General features: G+C 34.7%; 1 protein-coding gene across 2 annotated transcripts; it reads right to left on the bottom strand.

Annotated features, from left to right (window-relative positions):
* Nucleotides 1-3,751: 3,751 nt before the first annotated feature.
* Nucleotides 3,752-13,445, bottom strand: LOC127799876 (ADP-ribosylation factor 2-B). Of its 2 annotated transcripts, none has more exons than XM_052334098.1 (7): nt 13,327-13,445; nt 12,448-12,639; nt 11,429-11,499; nt 8,153-8,272; nt 5,078-5,196; nt 4,571-4,652; nt 3,752-4,126 (listed from the first exon to the last, which is right to left on the bottom strand). In XM_052334098.1, the coding sequence occupies exons 2-7, from the start codon at nt 12,593-12,595 to the stop codon at nt 4,121-4,123; spliced, it is 546 nt and encodes a 181-aa protein (XP_052190058.1). In that variant the 5' UTR covers nt 12,596-12,639; nt 13,327-13,445; the 3' UTR covers nt 3,752-4,120. The 2 variants fall into 2 exon arrangements, with proteins under 2 accessions (XP_052190058.1, XP_052190057.1); XM_052334097.1 differs by having other exon boundaries at nt 13,221-13,372.
* Nucleotides 13,446-24,046: the final 10,601 nt, after the last annotated feature.

Raw genomic sequence — 24,046 nt, forward strand, 5'->3', positions numbered from 1 at the left:
AGTTGAATCTCCGATGTCTTTGCTTAAAAATTTGAAATAAATGATATTCAAAAATATTGATACTCTTTTATCTATTAACTTCAATCTCAATAAATAGGGAGTAATCATTCATATCGTAGTATAACTAGAACTCTATTTAGATGTACTTCTATTGTTTCTACATATTTTGTCGGTAAAACTAATTCAAGTATCAAATGGCCTACACATAAGACATCCCACATCCTCACTTGTTTTCTATTTTACAAAACTCTCAAAGATTAAAAACTCAAGACAAGTACTCTCCCATAATTATTGATTTATTGTTGTATCTTGACAATAACAATTGATGTCATTTATGGGAATAGATCGAAAAGTTGAAACAAATAAGCAATGGCCCAAACAAGGAACGTCACTAGTCATTAGAGCCAAGAAGAACTGGAAGTCCAATCCCCTACAAACCAGCTAAGACCTTGGAAAACCCTCACAATAGGTTTTCTGGGGACGCAATCACCTGGACATTCTCAAAGGTCGTAGGAGGCCTTCCTTATAGGTCTCTTAGAGGTTTCTCTAAGATCTCGAGGGTAGTTCCTTTGACTTTGCCTCTTACTAATTACGAAGTCTTGCATAAACAAAAAATGAGGAAAGCCTACAAGCTCTTCGAGAGATGGCGAGACTATTGTAGACTATTATACATCACGTCTCCTTACAACAAACCTTAAGGAACTTTGTCCTGTCCTCTATGACTCTTTTGGGGATAAAGGGGAAGACACTCCTCCTAGAGACATCGCATTTGAAAGGACACAAAAGTAACTCTCCAGCAACCAACTTATCTATGAAAGATTCTCCTAGAGATGATCCCAACTCAAAAGAGGGACAAACCTTGCTATAGACTTTAGACTAACAAAGAACACTTCTAAAAGGAAAAAAAAATCAAAAAATGGTGGAAAGTACATTTGCAGGTTAAGCTCAAGTCCATCCTAGAGTCTCACCAAGGTGGGCATAAGAAATTGATAACCCCTTAGCATTCAACATTAAGAATTAAAGAAATAGCTTATATGAAAAGGATAATAAAGAGATTTTACAGTAGAAATGGTTGATGCTTATGCAAAAAGACCACCCAATAAGAAGAATTCCATTTTCTTTAAAGACAATGGAAAAATCTTTGCCTACGAAGTTTAAGATGCCCCAACCAACTACATATTTAGGGAAAGGAGATCCCTATGATCATATTCAAAGATATGAGCCTCTGATGTTGTTGTATGGATGGGAGGACGCATTCATGTTGAAAGATGCATTTATATTAAGTGAGTATTGCAAAAGATTCATAAAGTTTTTTAAACTATTTTTCAAAAACATGTAAATGCAGTAAAAATAAAACAAAAAATCTCACGCTAACTCGATTATTTTAGCCATGTGCATATTTTCATTCATAATGAAAAGACCATAACAATAACTTTTACCTTATGGAGAGATATTACTACTAATTGTTTCTTTTATGCTATGTCTCGAACCCTTTGGTCCTCATTTCATGAGCTCTTTCACTAACATCTCCTTACCTATTTTACCTTTCCTAACCAACTAAGTCAATCCATGCTAAAGTTGAAATTAAAACCCTTTGTCGATCACTTGTGCTAGTGGAGACCAAACAAAGGGGATAGGAAAATGGTTGTAAGTTCTTATCAAAAAGAGAAGCTCATCTCTTGAGCAAAGGTAAAAGAAGAAGAAAGAGAAGACAATGCAACAAGAAGGAGGAATATGGTTTTTTGGAGCAAAAAGCTAAAATAGTAAGTTTCAAGTCTATCGAGAATGATGATTCAAATTGAAGACTTAGAGAACATTTCTTTATTCACTCCCTTTTGTTCTTGCTTCCTTCTCTCTTCATTTAATGCACTGGTCAGTGCATTAATAAGCCTTTTTTCAAATCTTTTAATGCTATATAAAGAATGGCTTCGTTTTTAAAAACCCTATCGAACAAAACTATTGATTATTTCTAAGGACCGATCGACATTTTTCTCAAACTTATTCAACCAGTTGACCGGTTTGAACAACTGGTCAATAGTTTTGTGTTTTCCATTGAAACTTTTGTTTAATTACACTTAGACTTACTATTAACTTTTAATAGTATTTCCATTAACTTTTAAAGGAACTTAGACCCCCTTTTAACTCCTTAATGACATCCATGTTAACTCTACCCTTTGAAGGGTGAAGAAACAGGCTCGCTAATCCACTCCTTAAAGGTAGTAGAAATAACTAAATAGCCTAACTGAGAGAACCATTCTTCTTTGATGACACAAAATCGAAAAAATCACTAATTGTGCCCATCCATTAGGGTGAAGTTGGGCAAGCACAATGTGGTTTGCTCTCAAGAACTGTAGGCCAAATTCAAGAATGGGGAAGCGAAGGCCAAAAATAATGGATGCTTTGTGGACCCCAATACAGTGTCTAGAGACACAATGTGAAATGATCAGGGGATTGCTACACAATGTGAGAAGGTCCATCGAATGAAATCATAAGTAGTACTATTTCCTCCAAAAGACTTAAAAAAAAGAGTAAGAAACAATTATTGTGTTCAATAAAGTAGGCCCTAGCCCAAAAGGAATAAACTCAAAGAGACCACCAAGAATGCAATCCTTGTGAGACCTTCTAGGGACTTCTCTCAAGTGACCCTGATAGACTATCCAAGAATCTTTCTCGAATGACCCTAAGAGACCCTCATAGGGATTCTCTCGAAAGCCCGTGAGAGACCCTTTCTAGAAACCATTACTTGATATTCTTGGGAGACTTTTTTGGGAGCCTTTCTCAAGTCTTAAAAACATAGTCTTCGAGGGACCTTCCAAAATACAAACTGACGAGAATACGCCAAACCCACCTCGAATGCCTTCGCCTACAAATTTAGAATATACAATTTCAAAAGACGTGAATATTTTTCCATCAATCAACTTCAGCCTTTTAAATATGAAGCAATCATTCTGATCAAAGTATGACTAAAACTATACTTATATTGTATTTCTATTATTTTTACATATTCTCCCAATAAAACTAATTTAAGTATTAAAAGGTCCATACAAAAAACACAACATTCCCCTAATTGTTTTCTATCTTACATATCTCCTAGAGATTAGAAACTCAAGAGAGTACTCTCCCCTTTATTATTGTATACAACAGAATATCTCTTTATCTAAATTTGAACAAATAATATTTTATCCTTCAAAATTATATGAGAGAATTAAAAAAGAGAAATGAGAAATGGAAATTTTCACCGCTTCGTACAGCATATTCAAATCTTTTGCGCGGACCAAAAATTATGATTTTGTAAACCAAATACTCATAATTGCTAGGCTTGAGAAGAGTTATCCCAATCCGGAAGTACAATTATACAAAATGCTCCTACACACTTTACTCTTCTCGCCTGATAGAAAATTACTCCTGCATGGGCGTTTACCTCACCTTGTACGAGAAAAGCTTTACATGTTTCAAGAAAATTAAAAAGAAAAAAAAAAACTAAAGAGAGATTTTAGAAAACTTAAGATTCTTGATACCTTCTTGAATGTAAAAAAAATGATATACAGCACAATTGATATATTATACACGAGAATGGTACATTATAAAACTACCATATAAAGAATTTTCATGATAATATACCACTTAAACTGCATGCAACAGATTCTTTATGTGTACATGATATCAGTGGCTGCTTTAAGTATATCATTCCAAATCTAAAATACCGCCTTAATATGTTACAGCTTATTGGCCCAGCAATGATTGGTTCCTGTTGAAGACAACCATTACTCTTTTAGTACGGGTGGGGAGATAAATCCCATGATAGTAAAATTTTTACAGGATGGACAATAGAATGGCAGCTACTCATTGCCGAATGGCAGGTCCATAGAAGATTATTACAAGCTCAAATAATAATGTGCCAAGAGTAGCAGCCATAGGAGTAAATCATATATAGTTGCAGCAGGAAGTGTGTGTGTGAAGCCAAACATCTTTGTTATAACAGCAAGGTCGTTCAGAGAATTCAAGAGAAAGGTATTATCATCCCTACAAACTGCCATAAATTGGCCCTAGAAGATATATATTCTGTAACATTGCCCCAACCAAAATTTCCAGCTGCAACCAAAATCCTTGACAGCTTCAATCAAGCCTGCAAACCCAATCTCATCTTTATTAATATAAAAGCGGAGTCAGATCAACACCAAAACTGCTCATGCCATCTTTGGAGCAAAGATAAGTGAAGGTAAGAGCAAAGGTATAATAGAAAAGGGTAGAAGAAAGAACATTTTTATTCTTTTCCTTCTATTTTTGTACTGGGGGGAGGGAGATGGACAATGAGATGCAACTGAATAGATATTGCCAACAACAATCTTTTGGCTCTCGGTTAGCCGTGCATATATAATAGCATTTCTTTCCTTTAGTCTACGTTATCTGTACAAATCTATAATTCTAAACACAGCTTTAGTTATTTGTAGTTCTTTAAAACGATTGGCATAGTAGGTACTATAGGCTCCAATCATGGTCCAGGATAATTGTAACTATAAAACAATTTACTTCTTAGAAGTTACCACAGATAAGAAAAGTAAGAACTTGCCTTGCCAGCAATGTTGTTGGAAAGCCAATCCAGCCCTTCGTAAAGCCCTTCTCCAGAGGTTGCACACGTGCTCTGGATGTACCTGAGGTGAACCAAAATATCAGCGAACAGTTCAAATAATTGCTTTAATCTGAAACTTTCTTCACTTTCTCCTTTACTTTCTCATCTGTTCTCCCCCCACCCACCAACACAAACCCCCCCAGACCACCACTTTTAAGGGGCAGGGTTATTTAACATGGATTTTGAGAAACAAGCCCTAGCAACAGGACTTAATGCTCAGACCAGTCTAGACACCATTCAACCAGACTAAACACCAGTACGTGGATTCATATATTGGTGGGCACAAAGAGTAATGAAGAGGAGGGGGCATTCAAAATCATGCCAGAGTTTGGCCAAAATTCTTGACCATCTCTCCTATTTAACCACACTTCTGGCATCACAATCTTCTCCCCAGCATTGTGAAATTAAAATTGACTATACAGTGCCATAAACAAAAAGAAAGCTTACCAATGGCGTTGTCGGAGTGAATGAAGACCAAGCTTGTCAGTTATTTCAGCAGCATTCATTGCATTTGGAAGATCTTGTTTGTTAGCAAACACAAGCAGGACAGCATCTCTCAGTTCATCCTTCAACCATATTTACATGAATTCAAACTCTCTTAGCAGAAAATCCAAGTTACACATCCCCTCTTATATAAAGCCAACATATATATAATAGGACTTTAAGAAGGCTAGACATAAACCTCCACTGGTATGCATCACTAACAAGTCCAGCAGGACAAGAAAAGCACAGCACAACAGCATATAGGAGTACACCCATGGGAGAAGGAAAACACCACTAGGAAGATGTAGCAGGAAGTGAGATCTCTTCTACACTTTTATAACAATTCAGAAGAGGTGGACATTATAGGCTGAAATATGTTGATATATCAATTTACTTGGTGAACCAATGAATCTTAATATAATAGGCTGAAATATGTTGATATATTATCAACTTACTTGGTGAACCAATGATTCTTAAAAATTCAGTTCGTCCAACAATCAGTCACATATAAAATAAACTAAAATCAACCAAACCAGTTGAATAAGGGCATTCTTTTTTATCTGACAAACAAATAGGTAAAACAAGAGTCCTAGTAACACAATTTACTATGAATAACTTAATATAAAACAGGAACAACGACAAACCCCAACCCTAGCTAAAACCCTCTTCTGCCTGAGGCACCAAATCCATGAGTTGTAGAAAGGGAATCACTGCAATACTATTCAACGGTGGATAATTGAATGCTGAACTCCACTACCTCTAGAATCCTCCAAGAACTGAATTAAGCCACCAAAACATTTTTCTTAAATTCAGAGATTAATCTTCAAAACTCAATAATATCAAGCCTCTCTTATTAAAAAAATGAACGTATAAGAAAACCATGTGATGCTCTATAGTATGCCTCTTTTTTCCATTTTGTTTAATAAAAAGATAAGATATAAGTCCCCTTTTTGGCTAAACCAAAGAGGAATGAACCATATCATCTTCTTCTAACCAATCACAACTTCAGTGTGAACAGGAAGTGGAATTAACAAAATAGACTCCAAAGTCTAAAGCATGAAAGCTCTCTTGTCCAAAATAACTGAGACGGTACTGGCCAATATTTACACCATCATTTTTGAAGCAATCTTTGGACATCTTTTTCCCACTTTATATTCTTTGGAAGCAAGTAATTCAATCCAACCTTGAATTCCAAGTGAAAATATGTTAGAAAACCTCTTTGGAGTCAAAAACTGCGTGAAAACCAACTTTTGTTCATCAAATTGCCATCGCCAACTTGTGTCAAAATCTGAGAGGAGTTATCCCCGTTGGCTGCTCAAACAGCTGATGATAAGTCATCATCGCATCTGATGCCAGAACCCAACCACAGTCCACGTTATGCATGTTGGCATTACCATGCTGAATATACTTGAATTCCAAAACACTCTTTGAACCTTTTTAACTTTTCAAACTTCTATTCATTCTTTACCCGGTTTCAATTGCATCTTGCAACATCACATCACCTACCATAACTTTTGCATCCTGTTCGTTTTCACACATCAAGCTCAAACTAGCCCATCAACCACCCCTTAATTAGTTTCAATCACTTCCTGCTACACCATCACCTATCATAATGTTTGCATCTTGATAGTTTTAACACACCCACCAACCACTTCTTTATTGTTTAGTTCTCTTAAATCCTTCCAATTATGCATAAATAGAATGTAAAACACAAAACAGTTAAACAAATAAAAGTTCCTGTCCCAGTTATTTTGGCAATGAAACAAGGATCAAATATGACTAGAACTTTTGAGGGTTTTCCCCTGAGAAATAACATCTTACATTGTTGCAGTCAATAAATTTAATCACTTCTTGAAAAGACGACTTAAGTGGTGTTTTTCTTCCCACTTGAAGACTAATGGGGTGTCCCCAGTACAGGAGGCTCTATACTCTGTGAAGGTCAAAGGAGGATCAACTTGAAGACTATCTATTGCAAGATAAATTTGACAAATAGCTTTCAAAGAACAAAGCATCTCTGTTATTTATTCCTAAATCAACATACAAAGTACAGCTGATGCAATTCAATGATCCTCAAAATGCAAACTTGAGGAAAAATGAATAAATCAAGATATAGAATAGCAGTTCCTGCAGTATATTAACTGAAAGAGGCCTAACTAGAGTACCAAAAAGGAAGCATGATCCATGGTGGAAAATGGACAGAACAATAGATAGCAAGAAACACCGAATGCCCTTTAGTTTTAAATGCATGAATTTGGATTTGAGAAGGGATTTGAAAGATGTCAAATGTTTTGATATTCATAGTTCGGATACAAGTTCTTTAGGACTGATTTTAAATTGGTTAAATTAAATTAATTCAAGTGGATAAAAATAAATCTGAAAATATATGCTGCTAAACATGGTTTTCACCTTCAATATCAACTAAGGTTCTTGCATTGAAATGCAATGAAGATAAAGAAGATTTCTAACATCACCTGATGGTTTATTCATTCCTTTTCTTTTTATGAATTCATCTTCCAAATTAATTGAGAACTTCCTGGAGAATCACTTCTAAAAAAATGTCTATGCTTATGTGGGCATCAATTCAGGACTTCTGGCATCACCAGCATTGTTGCCTGTGAGTTCCTAGGAGTGAAATCCAATCTCAAGTTGTTTCTCAAAGCAAAACACCAATATCACCTGCTTGGCTGCACTACTAGGAAAGGATCAGGATTTCTAATTTAGGAAGCAGTTATGCATGGATTTATGAAATAATTCCCAATTGAAATGATTTCAGATTCATTGTTTATGAACTGTCAAACCTATGAACAGTACTCCAAATGCTTAAATCCACTTGTTATCCACACAAATAACGTGGATTTGGATTGAAGATTTGAAATTAATTCAGTTCAAACTCCACAAATGGGGCACAAAAGAATTACGCATCTCAGAGCAAAATGGCTTCAAATACAGATCAACTAAGCTGAATAGTCAGATAGAAGTTACAAAACCATTCATCTCAACACAGCCAAATATACTATTAACAGAATATTCATTGAGTACCTCGTTCAGCATCCTATGCAACTCATCCCTTGCCTCAACAACTCGATCCCTATCATTGCTATCCACCACAAATATAAGCCCCTGGGTGTTCTGGAAGTAGTGCCTCCACAGTGGGCGGATCTGTACCAGAGAGAAACCACATAGGTTGATCATTATTAGTAGCAAAATATAAATGCAGTGAACCATCATAACATCATATGCAGTTCCAGACTTATGACTTATGCCTTGAACATGACTATTAGTAAATAAGCAAACATTAAGAAGAGCTTTCTACATACATTTTATGTGAATGACTTACAAAAAGGCTGTAACATAGGATCATTTAACTTATTATCTGTTTTATTAAAATAAGTAGTATAATATATCATATCCAAGTGACCAATTTAGCCAAATAACCTAATAGAATTTACTTTGGAAATTTAGTAGAAAGTAACTAGCAGCGCCTTCTATATGACAGAAGTCATGGTAACAGAAAACAAAGACTCGACATTAGTGGCATATTGACACATCATTGTTACAGAAAATATTTCAACTGTTTCCTGATAACTCATTGCTGGCAAGACAGAATTTTGCAAGCCAGCGCGCAAAGAATCAAGAGCTTGAAACATGGTTGTCAGGACCCTGGTCCTAACTAGGTTTACTTCTAAGATATAATTGAAAAAGTAGGAGAAATAGAGAGAGAAATGAGGAAGAAATAGACAGAACAAGAGGGAAAACTGAGAGAGAAGAAGAAGTAGACAGAAAGTAGGGAGAAATAGAGAGAAACCAAGAGAGAGTAAGGGAGAAATGCAGAGGAAAAGAGAGATCTTTAATTATCATCATCCATAATCTCGACCAAGGGGTGTATAGCTTTATATATCAGCTATCCACAATCTTTACAGAGCAGTTACTACTTCTCCACTACAGGTATCTGCTCCTTAATTACTCCATAACTGACACTAATCTGAAAATAAAGGCAATAACTAACTCTTCTACAAATTAATACAATATACAGAAAATAAAAAATAGAAAATAACTAGCTAAATCGTGACATTCCCTCCCCCTTAAAAGATTTCTTATCCCCAAGAAAACTCAGCAATGGGGCCACTATTCTTCATCCAATCCCAACTTTCACTATCTTATTCAGACCATTCCTTTGCCTTTTCTTTTTCCTTCCTCTTTTCTTTTTCCTTTCCTTCCTTCTCCTTCTTGACCTTTTCCTCTTCTCTCTACCTCTATCAAGTATAACTCCAAATAAATCTTCAGGTGTAGAACCAAAGGTATTCGGTGCAACAACCTGATAAGGTGCAGAATCCTTGACCTTCATGCAATAATCACACCAATGAGTTTTAGTAGTAAATATTCCGGCAGCAACCAACTCTTCCACTATCTTCCATTCATCAACATTTTTGGACTCCAAAAGTGCTTTAAAAGCATTTGTTGCTTCCTGCTTGCTAAGGTACACCAAAGGTTCTTCTTCAACAAATTTCTTCTCCAATAGTGTTGCAGTTACTTTTCCTAATGAATCAATATTTTTTTCCAATTCAAATTGTTCACCAGTTTCTTGTAAGTTGGAAATCTGAGGAAGGATGCCCGCACTAGTTTCCTCACAGATGAATGATTTTTTAGTCAAAATTACCTGATCCAGTGTAGATTCTTCATCAACTGCTTGCAGATCGTAGGTCTCAGGTAGGATTCCAGCTCCTACTGGAATCAGTTCTACAGTAGATCTTGAATAAAGTTCCACTCATATACTAACTTGAAACTTCTTTGAAATCAAATCCAGTAAGTCATATAGCTTTTGGTTGAGGTTAGCGAATTCCCTCTTGAATCCGTTCTCCATCTCCACAGTTCAAATTCGCCGAATTGTACCATAAATAACAACTGTAACTGCTTCCAATAATTGGTAACTGCCTCTGAAATTGTTTTCAGAAACTGCCTTGTCTTGCTCACCTTCAAAATCTAATCAGGAATGCCTAGATCTAGCCAAGAACCGGACTGCTTTGATACTAATTTGTCAGGACCCTGGTCCTAAATAGGTTTACTTCTGAGATATAATTGAAAGAGTAGGAGAAATAGAGATAGAAATGAGGGAGAAACATACAAAACAAGGGGGAAAATTGAGAGAAAAGAAGGAGAAGTAGACAGAAAGTAGAAAGAAATATAGAGAAACTGAGAGAGAGTAGGGGAGAATTGCAAAGGAAAAGAGAGATCTTTAATTATCATCATCCATAATCTCGGCCAAGAAGTGTATGGCTTTATATATTAGCCATCCACAATCTTTACAAAGCAGTTACCACTTCTCCACCACAGGTAACTACCCCTTAATTACTCCATAACTGACACTAATCTGAAAATATAGGCAATAACTAACTCTTCTGCAAATTAATACGATCTACAAAAAATAAAAAATAGAAAATAACTAGCTAGGTCGTGACAATGGTTTACAAGCATCAGAGAGAACCATGTGTCATAGACCCAGGGTTCAACCTAGGGTTTAAGAGATAATTGGAAGGAATTTGGGGAGGTAGATCAGATGAAATGGGAGGGAATTAGGGAAGAGCAGAAACAGTGAGAGAGATTAGGGAGAACCGAGAGAAAGAGAGAAATTGAGAGAGATTGAAATCAGATTTCATTCAATAATGTTCTTGTATGTCTTGAATTAGATTGGATCAGCCTTATATATTGATCCAGTAATTAAGGTTTGGAGCCAATAAGGGCTGCCAAATATTCAAATCAAGTACAGTTGAAGGCAGTTGTCTTTTAGGTACAAATCACTACAACTACAATACAACTAAAAGGAAATTCATCAATACAATAAAAGGAAATTCATTTATTATCTAATTACTACTATGCCTTGGGTCATGACACCATGCTTCATATTTATTTTGACGTCCAACAGCCTACATCTAGAAAGTTCCATTGGATAGAAAAGGAGCCATGGTAGCAATAACACTTCAACTCATCACTAATAGCAAACTATGATGCATTAGTGTTACATATTTCAATCATCAAAATACCCAATAATTTGTCAATGTAGGTTTGGGGGAAGCTTGCATTGTGCAAGCCTTGGCTCACAAGTGCAAGGGCTCAAAACAGGACTAACAGGATTATGAGGGAACCACATATTATATCTGTTTTCATGACCAAGCGCCTGGATCTAGAAAGTTCCTTTTTTTCCTTGGGCCAAAAATCTTAATAACACATTAACGTTAGCACAGTGAAAGCAAACTTGGTTCATTAGAATTAGGAACCATGTTTTCTCAACCACAAACATCCCAAAACAGACATGCATACCTTGTCTTGACCACCAACATCCCAAACAGTAAAGCTAATGTTTTTGTACTCCACTGTCTCCACATTGAATCCTGAAAAAAAAAAAAAAAAAAGCCCATTTACAAGGAAATTATTGCTAAAAGACACAGAAATGAGAAAACATGATCTAATTCATCTAAGACAACAACTTTAACGAACTTCATTGATGTAATATAATACATAGTTTAGTAAACAACTAGAATAGTTGGGCATGGCAGTGAGTTCTGAAGACAATTTTAACCATCTTCATCAATTGATATATCCTTTGTTGATTTGCAAGCACCTAGAATGATCTAAGGATTTTGTGAAAGTGAAAACATGTACTTGGCCTAAGCAATAATAGACTCAACAAAACACAATATCTTCAGAAAAACATCTATAACATCCACATCCAACATCTGGCCTCTTCAATCCTTTCAGTTTTCTTCAGCAACTTGTGGTCACATAAATTTAAATGATAAACGTATCACCCCTCATTGTTTGTGTCCCTGCAGTAATATGTCAGCAACTTTCATGTCCCGAAGTACTGCAACAAACAACCTGAACATGCACACGCAATACTAAATATATTTGAAACAACCATAAGATATATAATGTATAGAAAACCAATGGGATAAACACATAAAAGAAATTGCATTTCGTATCACACCGGCCCTCAGCGTCAGGCATGAGTATAATTACAACATGCGATAGCAGTCGAATTAGTGTGCTGTCAGAGCCACTTAGCTAGTAGTACCCCATTTTTCCTGACTTCGATTTCATCATGACACTCTCCCAGCATCTTAACACTGTATTCTGACATTATTGTCATGAAGACACTACCAAAAAATAAATAAAATAATTTGGCAGGTTCATTACTTTAGTTCATGAAAACACTACAATATATATTGTAGGGGGATGGGCTCAAAGAAAAAATGGGAACCTAACCCCAATGGTGTACTCAATCCATCAGTTTATATAGAAGAAAACTTAATCCATTTATATTCACAGATGAGACTCACCTATGGTAGGGATTGTCGTGACAATTTCTCCAAGCTTCAGTTTATATAAGATTGTGGTCTTACCAGCAGCATCAAGACCTACCATAAGAATTCGCATCTCTTTCTTGGCAAATAGCCTGCTGAACAGTTTTGTAAAGGTCAACCCCATCCCTGCTTTGCTTCGGGTATGGGCTCTCCACTTGGCACTGGACACTGAAATTTAAAAAGAAGAAAATGAAAAAAGAAAATAGAGAGATTCGAGTGTTATCAGCGAAATGTCCTAATACAGACATAGGAAAAATAGTGCAATGAACGATTTACCAGATCAGAACAGCACTAGTACCATCATGGCTATGGCGATCGATACAAATCATACAATATCGATTACAAAAACGTCAAATCAGTAAAAATCCTAGACAAATGTATGGTACTCCATCAAGAAAAAAACCCAAAGAGTTCATATTTACCCATAATCATCACGAAACAATTCAATTAAACCCTAAAATAAACAAGAAATTCTACGATTGTGCCCGATTGCCTCAAAACACCGAATCTGGATTCTGAGAAGAGTTAAATCAACGACTCAGTTCATTTGAAAATCAATTCAACAGACAAAAGATCTGTCTCGATGCAGCTTAATTCTCAAACCGTAATAATTGATCCGAGAAGGAGACCAGATGAAAATTAGATCGCATCAAAGAAATATCAGAAACGGATAAATAACTCGTAGAACACGAGCAGCTAATACGAAGTCTATATCTGAGGGGATCGAATTAACGTGGAAAATGATCGACCTGCTCGAGATCTACAGAGATCTGGAACAAATATACGCACAAATCGAATATCAACCCGATATAAGAAATTGATCGAAGTGAAAAAGGAGGTGAAAAGAGAACACACCTCTACAGAGAAGGATGGAATGGAAGAAGCGACTGTCTTCCTCTCTCCGTTACTAAAAGAAATAAAAAATGGCTTGATGAAACATGTTGACTGCGGTTGGTTGCGACGAAAGAACGGAAAATGGTACATTACTTACACGTGCCCCCAAACTGTGCTTTTGTCACTTAGCCCCTAAAGTAATGGAATATTCACACAGACACCTTTTCTGTAGGCATCACCTAAAAAAAAAAAAAAAAGATAAATTACACTTACACTCCTTTAAAATTTTTAAAAGACCATCCCTCAATTTTAAAACATTACAAAGATTTCTCTAAATTTAAATCTTTCATCAGCCAATACCCTTGTCATTGAACTATAATAGGTAAATTTTAAAAAATGTCAAAAATGTTTTTCTATCTATCTTTTTTTTTGTTTTTATCTATTTTTTCTCTTTTTTTCTTTTTCTTATAACAATGGTAATGGCATTGATATTTCTCTCTCACTTATCTTCTAAAGACCCAACTATTATTGGTTCATCCTAACAACAATTGGGTTCAATCCAAGTGCACAATGGTTCGGTTGACTCAATTATTTTATCTCTTTTATTTATTTTTTTTTTTTCTTAATCTTTCAAACCCTAGAAAACACTAAGGTGTAATCTCTTTTCGTCATTGCTCTCTATCTATCGTTGAAACCCTAGCAAACATTAAGATTGAATTTCTTTCCATAGCTGAAACCCTAACAAACAAGAAAATGCAATCACCACCAAGATTTGCTCACAAAATCCCAACAATGGTTGAGGTTCACCATTTAGATTATACTAGTCGACCAACACAATATTTTTCTTTCTAAAAGACTAATTTTTTTAAAAAGATAAAAGAATGAGAACATGAGATTAATAATAGAGCAATAATGATAAATGAAATAGACAAAAAAACATTATACAAGTAAAATGATTATTTCTATAAGTTTTTAACCATATGATAAGTTTCTGTAATTTTTCAAAATCGAGAGATACTTCCTTAAATTTCACCTTCCCTAAAAAATAAAATAACTTTATCTCAATTTCACCTACCTAGGGTTTTTTTATGCTTAGTAGTGAAATGATTTAGTATTGAACTTATATACAATGAAATCAAGTTGAACCAAAATTTTAGAAAACTAATTAAACTAAAATTTTGAAATTCATCAAAGTAACTCATATTAAGAAAATTTAGTAGAAATTCAAAACATGTTAATTAGTGCAATTATGATAATATATAATCAACCTAGATTCATAATAGTGATAGACTTAAAATTTATTGGCATTTTTTTATAAAACAATCATATATTTTAATTAATTTGATTTATTCAACTCAAAATTAAAACACAAGTATTAAAGTTGAATCATAAATTGATTTTTTTATATAAAATAAAATTAAACTTAACCAAAATTAACAAAAGCTCAGGCTAAAATAATTGAAATTAATAGAGTTTGAAAATTTATTTTTTAATCAATCTCTTTGCTAATTTAATACATTTTGTTATTTGAGAATAGGATAGCGATATCCTGTTTGATTGTCGAAACTATAAAACAATTCTTTTACTCTTTTTGAAACTCAAAAAACACGATACACTAAAAATAAGTAAGGAAGAAATTAGGTGACAATTGCATATACAAGGAAGAGAATTCCGATGATCAAGAATAAAGCAAGAGTTTTTATGAGGAATATGACAATTGCATATACAGTAAATAAAGTCTAACTGTTGGTCTTGTACTGAATTTTCATCTTGTTTTTAGGGGTGAGCTTTGCTATTAACACATAATTGTGATTAAAAAGTCATGGGTTTCAGTTTAGAAAAAAAATAAAAATAAAAGGAAGATTGTACACAAATACGATTCTCACCAACAGTGGTATGTATTATTAGGTACTTTTTTTTTTATTATTTTTTAGGAATTTAGGGAGGCTTGGTTCTCTTCTTGAATGGTTTGGGCTTTAACCAATTTTTTTTACTTGTTATTTACCTAATTTTCTTTATAGCAGTAAGCAAATAAATATGTCAAATAAAAAAAATCAAGTGATTTATGCATGACATACCATGGTTAGGTGTCTCATGTATTCTCTGAAAACTAGATGTATTAACTTTATATCTATTTTTGTTATACAAATTTTTCCGCACTATTTCTTGTAGGCTAGACCCAATCTAGTAGATCGGCCCAAGCGAGCTCGTCAAGGCAAGCTCATACACTGTTGAAATCTGAGCTCATACCGCAGAATCAAGCGAGCTTCAAGCAAACTCCCAGCAAGGTTTCCAACAAGCTCTCAGTGAAATACCCAACGAGCTTCCAACAATACTTCTAGCTCGCTAGCCTAACCATTCAATTCGCTAGTCTTAATCCTTTAGCTTGCATAGACAACAAAACTGCTGAACAGTCGAAGGCAGAGACCCATTCACTTTATTTGAGGCAAGTCATATCCCTCGTAATGAGGATCTCACTCCCAGTTTTATGCCGATGATAAGGATTGCTTGTCCCCCATTATACCATCTTTATATTTTTATATTTTATGCAATTATAAACACCCCTCATTATAAATAAGGGTCAAAAATATCATTAAGAGAGAGGAGAGAGATAATAAGAATAATCGTATACTATCACTTTGTCGGAAAGAGTACAGTCACGGAGTAGACACCGTTCTGGGCGAACTACGTGAAAATTCCTTGTGTCATTTCCATTTTGTTTTTCCTTCTTGCGTATTGGGCTTATTTCATTCACTGCAAGTCTACGAATCACGGTCGACTAAATCTGAACGTCGACAATTTTTACGTAGAACTATAAATAATTTAATTTTGTAAGATAGATTAAATAAGTATTTTTATTAATAAAATCTTTATAAAATTAAAAAATAAAAATATATGAGAATACAATAAAATGGACCTCATTCAATGGTACATGAATGTTAATGAGGTAATCATAATTGCAATAGCTACATAAAATCCTAAATCTCTAACCATTATTTCTAATGTCACCTTTTTTTTCATTTCATCGACTCACCTCATATATCTATTTCTTTTTTCCATTTTATCGACTCTACTTATATTTTTGTTTGTCTTTTTTTCTATTTCGTCAACTCTCCTCATACATGTCTCCATTTCATCAACTCTACTCATTTTTGTTTGTCTTTTTTAATTTCATCGACTTTCCTCGTACATATGTCTACAACTCGAGCCTTAATTTATGAAACAAATATATAAACAGTGGAAAGACAAAATGCAAAGGGCAAGCAAAGACAAGTAAAAGCATAGCAGCAATGCTACAAAAACTAAATACATAATAGAATGCCAAAATCCCAAGTGGAAGTGGTTTCCCTTCAATTAATCAAATAATGAAAATGTAGCAACTCCCTAAAAGAAAAGTGGTTCCTCACAGACCGGCTTTGAAATTTTGGGATCCTGAGCAAATCTATAAATTAAAATTTTATTGAAACTTTAAATTTTTAAGATTTTAAGTCGAATATGATATTAATAATTTGAATAATACTACATGTCCCGGAAATGTTACAGAAAGTTTTACAGGAAATTTTATAATTTCTTTTTAATTTTATTTTATCTTCCTTGGCATTTACGCCCCCTCACCCCCCCCCCCAATTTCTCCCGCCCACTTACTGGAAATTCCCCTTTCCCTCTCTCTCTCTCTCCCTCCCCCTTCATTTCTCCCTCTCTCCCCGCGACCCTTGCTATAAAACCTTCGCCATTCGTCGGATCCCCATCTCGACCTAGCCCCGCCCTCCATGTCCTTCCCTCCCTCCCTTGTAACCCGTCACCCCCTTCCGTCGTTTGTCGCTTGTCGTTCGCCTTCACTTTTCAGAAGCGAGATTCTAGTTCGACAGCCGAGATCGTTGCTGCAGGTTAAAGATACCCAGCTGTTTGTGGTAAATTTCATGATCTGAAAAAGAAAAGAAAAAAAAAACCCTAAGTTTGATTTGCTTGGCATGGATCAGTTGTTTTCCCTTTGGTTTAATTTGTCTTTGTTTGGGTTAGTTTTAAACCGATTCTGTGTCCGTTGGACTGTTGATGATTGTGCTGATTGGGACTTGAGGTTGTTTGAGTTGAGGACGGTTGTTTGGTTTTCTGGTGGATTTTTAGTTTTTTTGATAATGAAGGACACATATATTGTGCTTAATAATTTTAAATTAAGTCTTTCTATAGCAAATTTTTTGTTGATAGTTGTTGAATAAGATGTTGTCTTGCATTGTTGTTTCAGTGCCTTAACATACGATTGTTGATAGTTGATAGTTGTTAATAGTTTATAGTTATTGATGCTGTCTTGCATTGTTGTTTCAGTTGTTGATTTTTAGTTATTGTTGGTAGTAGTTGTTTTAGTGCAAGACACCCTATATTTTGTTGATAGTTGTTGAATAATATTTTCTTGATAATTTCCAAATACTTCCATGCTTTGCATTCTATGTGTTTGCTTTGTAATCTGAAAATGATTACTTCAATTCACCAATTTGATCTTTCGTTGACAATTAGAGCTTTAAAAATGCATTTTTAATACTTGTAATTTGATATAACCTTGTGAAAGCAAATTGAGCATACCTATTTCAGCTTTAAAAATGACAATTTGATCTTCCATTTGCTTTGTTGATAGTTTTATGCTATCTTGTTGTCTTGCAATGGGCCTCTAAATGCATTTCTTATTTCATATAATGGTATACAAAGTACTTTGATGGTTTATTATTTCTTATTATAAGGAAAGTCTCGTTCACCCGTTTCATAATTCAAGGAAAGCCTCACTCATTTGTTTCTTTGAAAAGAGAAAATATAGGTACAATTTCCTTGTAATTCTAATCAAATTTTGCTATTTGGATGTGTAAATTTAGTATTCGAAAAGTTAAAATTCATGTAATGTAATTATTATCATATTATGGGGAAAAAAATTAATACGTTTTTTGTATGTATGTAAGTTTAGATGCCAATCCTATTGGGTTTGACTAATTGTACCTATATAGTGTCTCAATTGCCATGACAAACAAAGGTAATAATGTGACTAATTATTCCGACAATTTGACAATCATTGTTGAAATAATATTTATCTATGATTGTGAACGTTGCAGAATCTTACAATAGGGGGACAAAACAGAGGAATATGTCATAGTTGTAGACATCTTGGTCATACCTTGCTAGGATGTCCCACCAGGCAACATTGCCCTTCATGTGGACAGGGGTTTGTGAAATGGATGGAGGTAGAGAAGAATACAATAAATAAAGGACGGATGTTTTTCTGCTGTAGTGAAGATTGAGAATATTTCAAGTGGGGTGATGAATGCCCCCAAAAGAAAGCCGGCACTTTTAGAGGACAACCAAGTGGAGGAGTGTATGAAGAAGGTGAATCAAGTGGTGTTGCTTCAGCCAAATCATCCACCACAGAAGAAATCAAACAAGATATAGCTCGTGCATTCAGATTTGTTGCTCGTATTTCTGAAAAGGAAAATGTGGAGATATCTCTCAATATAATGTTTCGCAAGGGAAAAGGAAATATTAGTTCTTGAGCTTATGTTTAATTAAATCAGCTTTTTTTTTTCTTTATATGTATAATTATATTGTCCATTAATCAAAATTTTGTTGCGGAATGTAAAACTTAAAAATATTCAATCCAACTGGTTTGCTTTTTTATTGATAACATGCTGCTATCAAGTAATTATTTGATGTTCTTGTTTTTTTTTTTTTGCATGGTGATCCTTGTATAAATAAAATCATTGGCTTTTGTTTTGTTTTGCATGTTAGTTTGCACACCTTGTATTTCTTAAATAGAACATGTTGCAATTGTAAACATACAAGATAACCTACAAAGAAACATTGGATAAGGCAACTTCAAGAATATAAAAGGATGAAGATTGTTGTAACTTACTATGCCAATTTGTCATCCCACATGAGAATTCCAAATGCATAAATGATGGAAAGGTGAAAACAAGAAACAAAGAAAGAAAGGAAATAAGTAATTAAGCTCAATATTAAACTTTGGGGATGAAACCACCATGAATAGCATGCAGGGGGTTTCATTTATAACAAAACGGTTATGGGCAGGGAATTCATCAATAACCATATGCAACTTAACTTGCATTGCTATTGCATCTAAATGAATAGCTAACTGATCATACCTATATTTAGCGTCATTGACCTTAAAAACTTTATAATTTCCAAAAATTTCACATTAAGAAATTAAGACTGTACAAACTGGATTATATGATTAACGTTTTTTTCTTTTTTTATTTTTTGACGGTGACAACTGAAAAAATAGATTGAATAAAAGATATAGACATGCTTAGATAGGTCCAAGGATATACTGATGTTCTACCCTTGTGCTTAGTTTTGATGATGAAAAACATATGTTATTAAATCCCTAAGTCATGAATCAAGGTGGTGGTTTTCAACAAAATCAATTTCAAGTGCATTGTTAAAATGAAAACTAAAAAGATTTATGATTCTCTATTTTAGTTAGAGATTTGCAAAGTCAAGTTTTTAGTCTTAAAAGAATCTCCTAAAATGATTTTCAAATTCGCTTTGAAGTCGTTGGTCAACATAGAGCTAAAATTGTTCTAAGGCAAAAGACCAACTAGAACATGTTTTTGAAAGTGTGTTCATTTTAGAAAGTGTTCATTTTAGAAAACTATCTCCTAGTATTTTGATATCTAATATCTCTTAGTAATGAAATGGTTTTGATGAATGTCTATATAAAAATCAATTTCTATCATGTGGATTATATGAATGAGAAAATGAATTTTTAGTATATAAGCTTTGAAGCAAGATATGAAAACTTATAGAAGAAATATTGAGTATGGTTGAGAGTGATTTGAAAAACTTGCTTGTTGAGAGTGATTTGTTTCAAAATATACTTTTGATAATCTCAACTTGCTTTCAAGATAATCAAAATGAGGTTTTAAAAGAATCGAATAAGGATGTATTGAAAATTCAAGATTTTCTATAGAATAGTCGACTATCAGGATCATTCTGTCGACTATGCTTCAAAATAGTCGACTATTTTTGATGTTTTGTCGACTATTTAAGCATCTGTCGACTATTTTAGCATCTGTCGACTATCGAGTAAAAATAGTCGACTATGCCTTTTGATCTGTCGACTATTTTTGTTCATAAGTTTCAAAAATTTCTTCATATCTCAGCATCTGTCGACTATTGGAATGTGTCTGTCGACTATTGAAATTTTGTGTTATAAAATAGTCGACTATTCGTTTTATCTGTCGACTATTTCTTGCTTTAGTTATAAAAATAGTCAACTATATATTTCTTCTGTCGACTATTTCTTTGTGCAGAAAGTTCCAACGGCTATTTTTTCAAATCCCAACGGCTCCAAACGGCTATATTTCTCTTCAACTTCGTGGGACACTTATATATACATGTCATAGATGATCAAGAGAAGACTAATGGACGGAAACGAGATGATCTAGAATTTGGAAATCATTTTATTTGAGCTTACAGTGTTCTCTGTGCTTTCAATTTTATATTTTTCTATGCAAGGCTTCGTTCTATCATTGTAAATCTATTCTTAAGCCTAGTTTTCATTGTGAGAGAACTTGTGACTAAGAGTGTTAACTCTTAGCTTCTCTCTTTCATTTGTATCGTTGTTATTTTCCTAGCTTGTGTAGCTAGAGGGCCCATTTGAGTGGGAGGTTGTAATTCCTAGTCTCGGACTAGAGGACCTACTTGGTTTAAGTAGGGGGTTTTAGTGGATGGTTTGAAAAATCCTTAGTGAGGAGCTAAGGTAGTGGATTAGGCTTGGGTTAAGCCGAACCACTATAAATATTGGTGTTCTTGTGTCCTTGTGTTCTTTAAATCATCTTTATCTTTCCAAGCATTCCTTAATTCCTCACTTGTTTCACTCTTGTCATTTTATATGCTTCACGTTTTAAATCATTAAAACTTCAACCTGTATTAAAAAGTTTTTCAAGTTATTTCTACCAAGTTTTTAAAATAACCAATTCACCCCCCCTCTTGGTGTGTGCCATAGAACCTACTGTTCTAACATATACAAAAGCAAAGTAAAAGCCTAATTTCCCTTCCTGAGGACACCGATATTTTAGCTTCACAGGTTATACGCTTTCAAAATTTAACTAAGATAAAATCCTCCCATACCTCACTTAGTGGGATTAAGGTTTCTGATGTTGTTGTAAAATCCTCCCACATACTTAGAAGAAAGGACTTCAGTAGTAGGCACTACTAATGGTTGTTAGGAAATAAAAAATAAAAAAAACAAACCAGTTGGCTTTATAGTCAAAAGTTGTAATAAAAAAGCAACCCTTTGTGTTGTATTGAGTTTGCAGGTTGCTTCAACTCTGTCCGGCTAATTCTATCCCGCAAGTGGACGGATCGTGACAAGTAATACAATGATGAATAGAGTGTCGTACCCACGAGGACTAACTTTTAACGTTTACTCTAATTGATTTAACCTTAACCTAACACACACATTAACAATGACTTCAATTGTAATGAAAACTAATTTACTAATAAAAGATGCAAACAAAACAATTCCTTTGATTTAAAACTCACAAGACTAAGGCGCTAGGGTTTGTGAATCCACCGTCGACCTCCTATGATTCAATTATTTGTTACTCGGGTCTTGCTATTCCTTATCTTAGGTTGAAAATCAATGATCCAATCACAACCAAAAGCCTCTCTCGATGGTCATTCAGTTCTATGAATATATATGAGATTAACTATCTCTAGATAACCTTCGAACATATAAACATGCATTCAATCACGGAGATCATCACAAAATGATTTCATATGGCATAACGGCATCTCTACCTATTATAGAACCCTACGTTGTTTGTTACCATGTCTAATCCATATTGAATCTCTCGAAAGCAATACAAATCACAAATATGTTCCAATGGTGATCAAGCATCAAAACAGCATTATGAACATAACAAACAATCAACCCGAATGGATAAGAAAAGAACAAACCGAATAACTTTAAATCAAACCATTAGAAGTCGAGGTTTCATCATTCACCCTAGCTATAAGAACTTAGCAATGCATTCTTGCAATCAAAAGACAAAGGAAAGAGTTGGAATCCATAGCAAAAAGTTGAGAAAGAAAAGAAAAATACAACCCAAGAGTAGTCTTCAATCTTCCGTCGGCTTCTCTTCCATCCCCTCAAAAGATCCCAAATCTTCCAAGAATAAGTCTTTATATAGTCCTCTTTAGGTTATCAAAGTCTTGCACCTTAAAGGAGTCTATTTCTCTTTTATTTGGATTGAAATGGACTTAAAACGGCCTTTTCCCGAAGCTTTGAACCCTACCGTGGTCCTACCGCGGTATGCTTGTTGCTGCAGACCCGTGAGCTCCAGAAACTAATTCCTAAAGCGGTCCTACAGCGGTATGCATTCCGCTGTAGGACCGTGAGCTCCAGAAAGCAATTCCTAAAGGGGTCCTACAGCGGTATGCATTCCGCTGTAGGACCGTGAGCTCCAGAAACTAAACCTTATAGCGGTCCTACAGCGGTATGCATTCCGCTGTAAGACCGCTAGCCTTCTTCTTTAGCCTCTTGCTTTATCATTTTCAACTTCTTGCTCTCGATACTCTTTTGATTTCTTTTAATTTGATACCCGACCATGCCTCCAAGCTTTATTTCACTTCCATAATGCACCAAAATAACTCTTTTTGCTCCATGTCCGCTTTAACACATGCTCCACATCTACATAACCATATATAGAACCAAATCAAGTAGAAATCATGCTCATTGAATGTATAAATGCTAAGTTTATAGACCAAAATAAGTGTATAAAAGACACTTATCAAATACTCCCAAACTTAGACTCTTGATCGTCCCGAGCAAGATTATCGACTCAAATATATCACCCCTCAAGTAGAGAATAGTTAATATTTCAAAATCACTTACAAGTTGGATAACCTTCAAGGTAGTTTCAGATTTTTGTATCATTCATAATTCACACAGAGTTTTCTAGTAATGCTACACAACTGTTTTGGACTTATTCCATGTTTTGACGTGTGTGTGCAAATCCTGTCAGGTACAATATCATGCATAAGGTTGTTGGTATCCCGACCCTTTGATGGTCCTGTACACTTTCTCGCTCGTAATATGCACTCCACCCCCAAACTTGGTCTTTTCATTCAGTCCCTAGGTGCTCTCAATCACTCTTTTCTTTCTTGTTTAAGTTTGGTTGGACTCAGCTAAAAATGGCGTTGTCTTGGTTTGTGAAGACTCTCTTTTATTTTGAATGCTTCGACATGCTAACATCCACTAGACAGTCAAACCCACCAATTTTCTCAATCCCTAAGAGTTACAAACATCGGCACCATTATTGAGATTTTTTTTTTTTTTTGGTTGAACGAGTGCATTTTATGCTCCATCTCGTTTTTTTTTTTTTTTTTTTGATATCTTATGTGAAGCCTTCACTCCATTAAGCTTTCTGAATGACCCTTGTAACGAGCTTTCAGCCGATGACTCCCAAGCCAGATGACCACGGGGCACCAGGTTTTAAGATACCTCTATGGGCATAATCACTCAAGTCATTCAGGCTACGAAGAAAGGTATAAGATATATGCATGCTCAAATTTAATTTGGTGCACGACATAGTGACATAGGGATGAGATCACTAGCCTATGGTCATTGCCTAGCTTCTCTTAGTATGTCTAACACATTCCACACAAATTTTAACATGCACGGAATCAACACATTCCTCAACATTTGCCATCATAGCTCAACCTTCCCCAAACTTTT

Source organism: Diospyros lotus, chromosome 4, assembly GCF_014633365.1.
Source record: "Diospyros lotus cultivar Yz01 chromosome 4, ASM1463336v1, whole genome shotgun sequence".
Taxonomy (NCBI): domain Eukaryota; kingdom Viridiplantae; phylum Streptophyta; class Magnoliopsida; order Ericales; family Ebenaceae; genus Diospyros; species Diospyros lotus.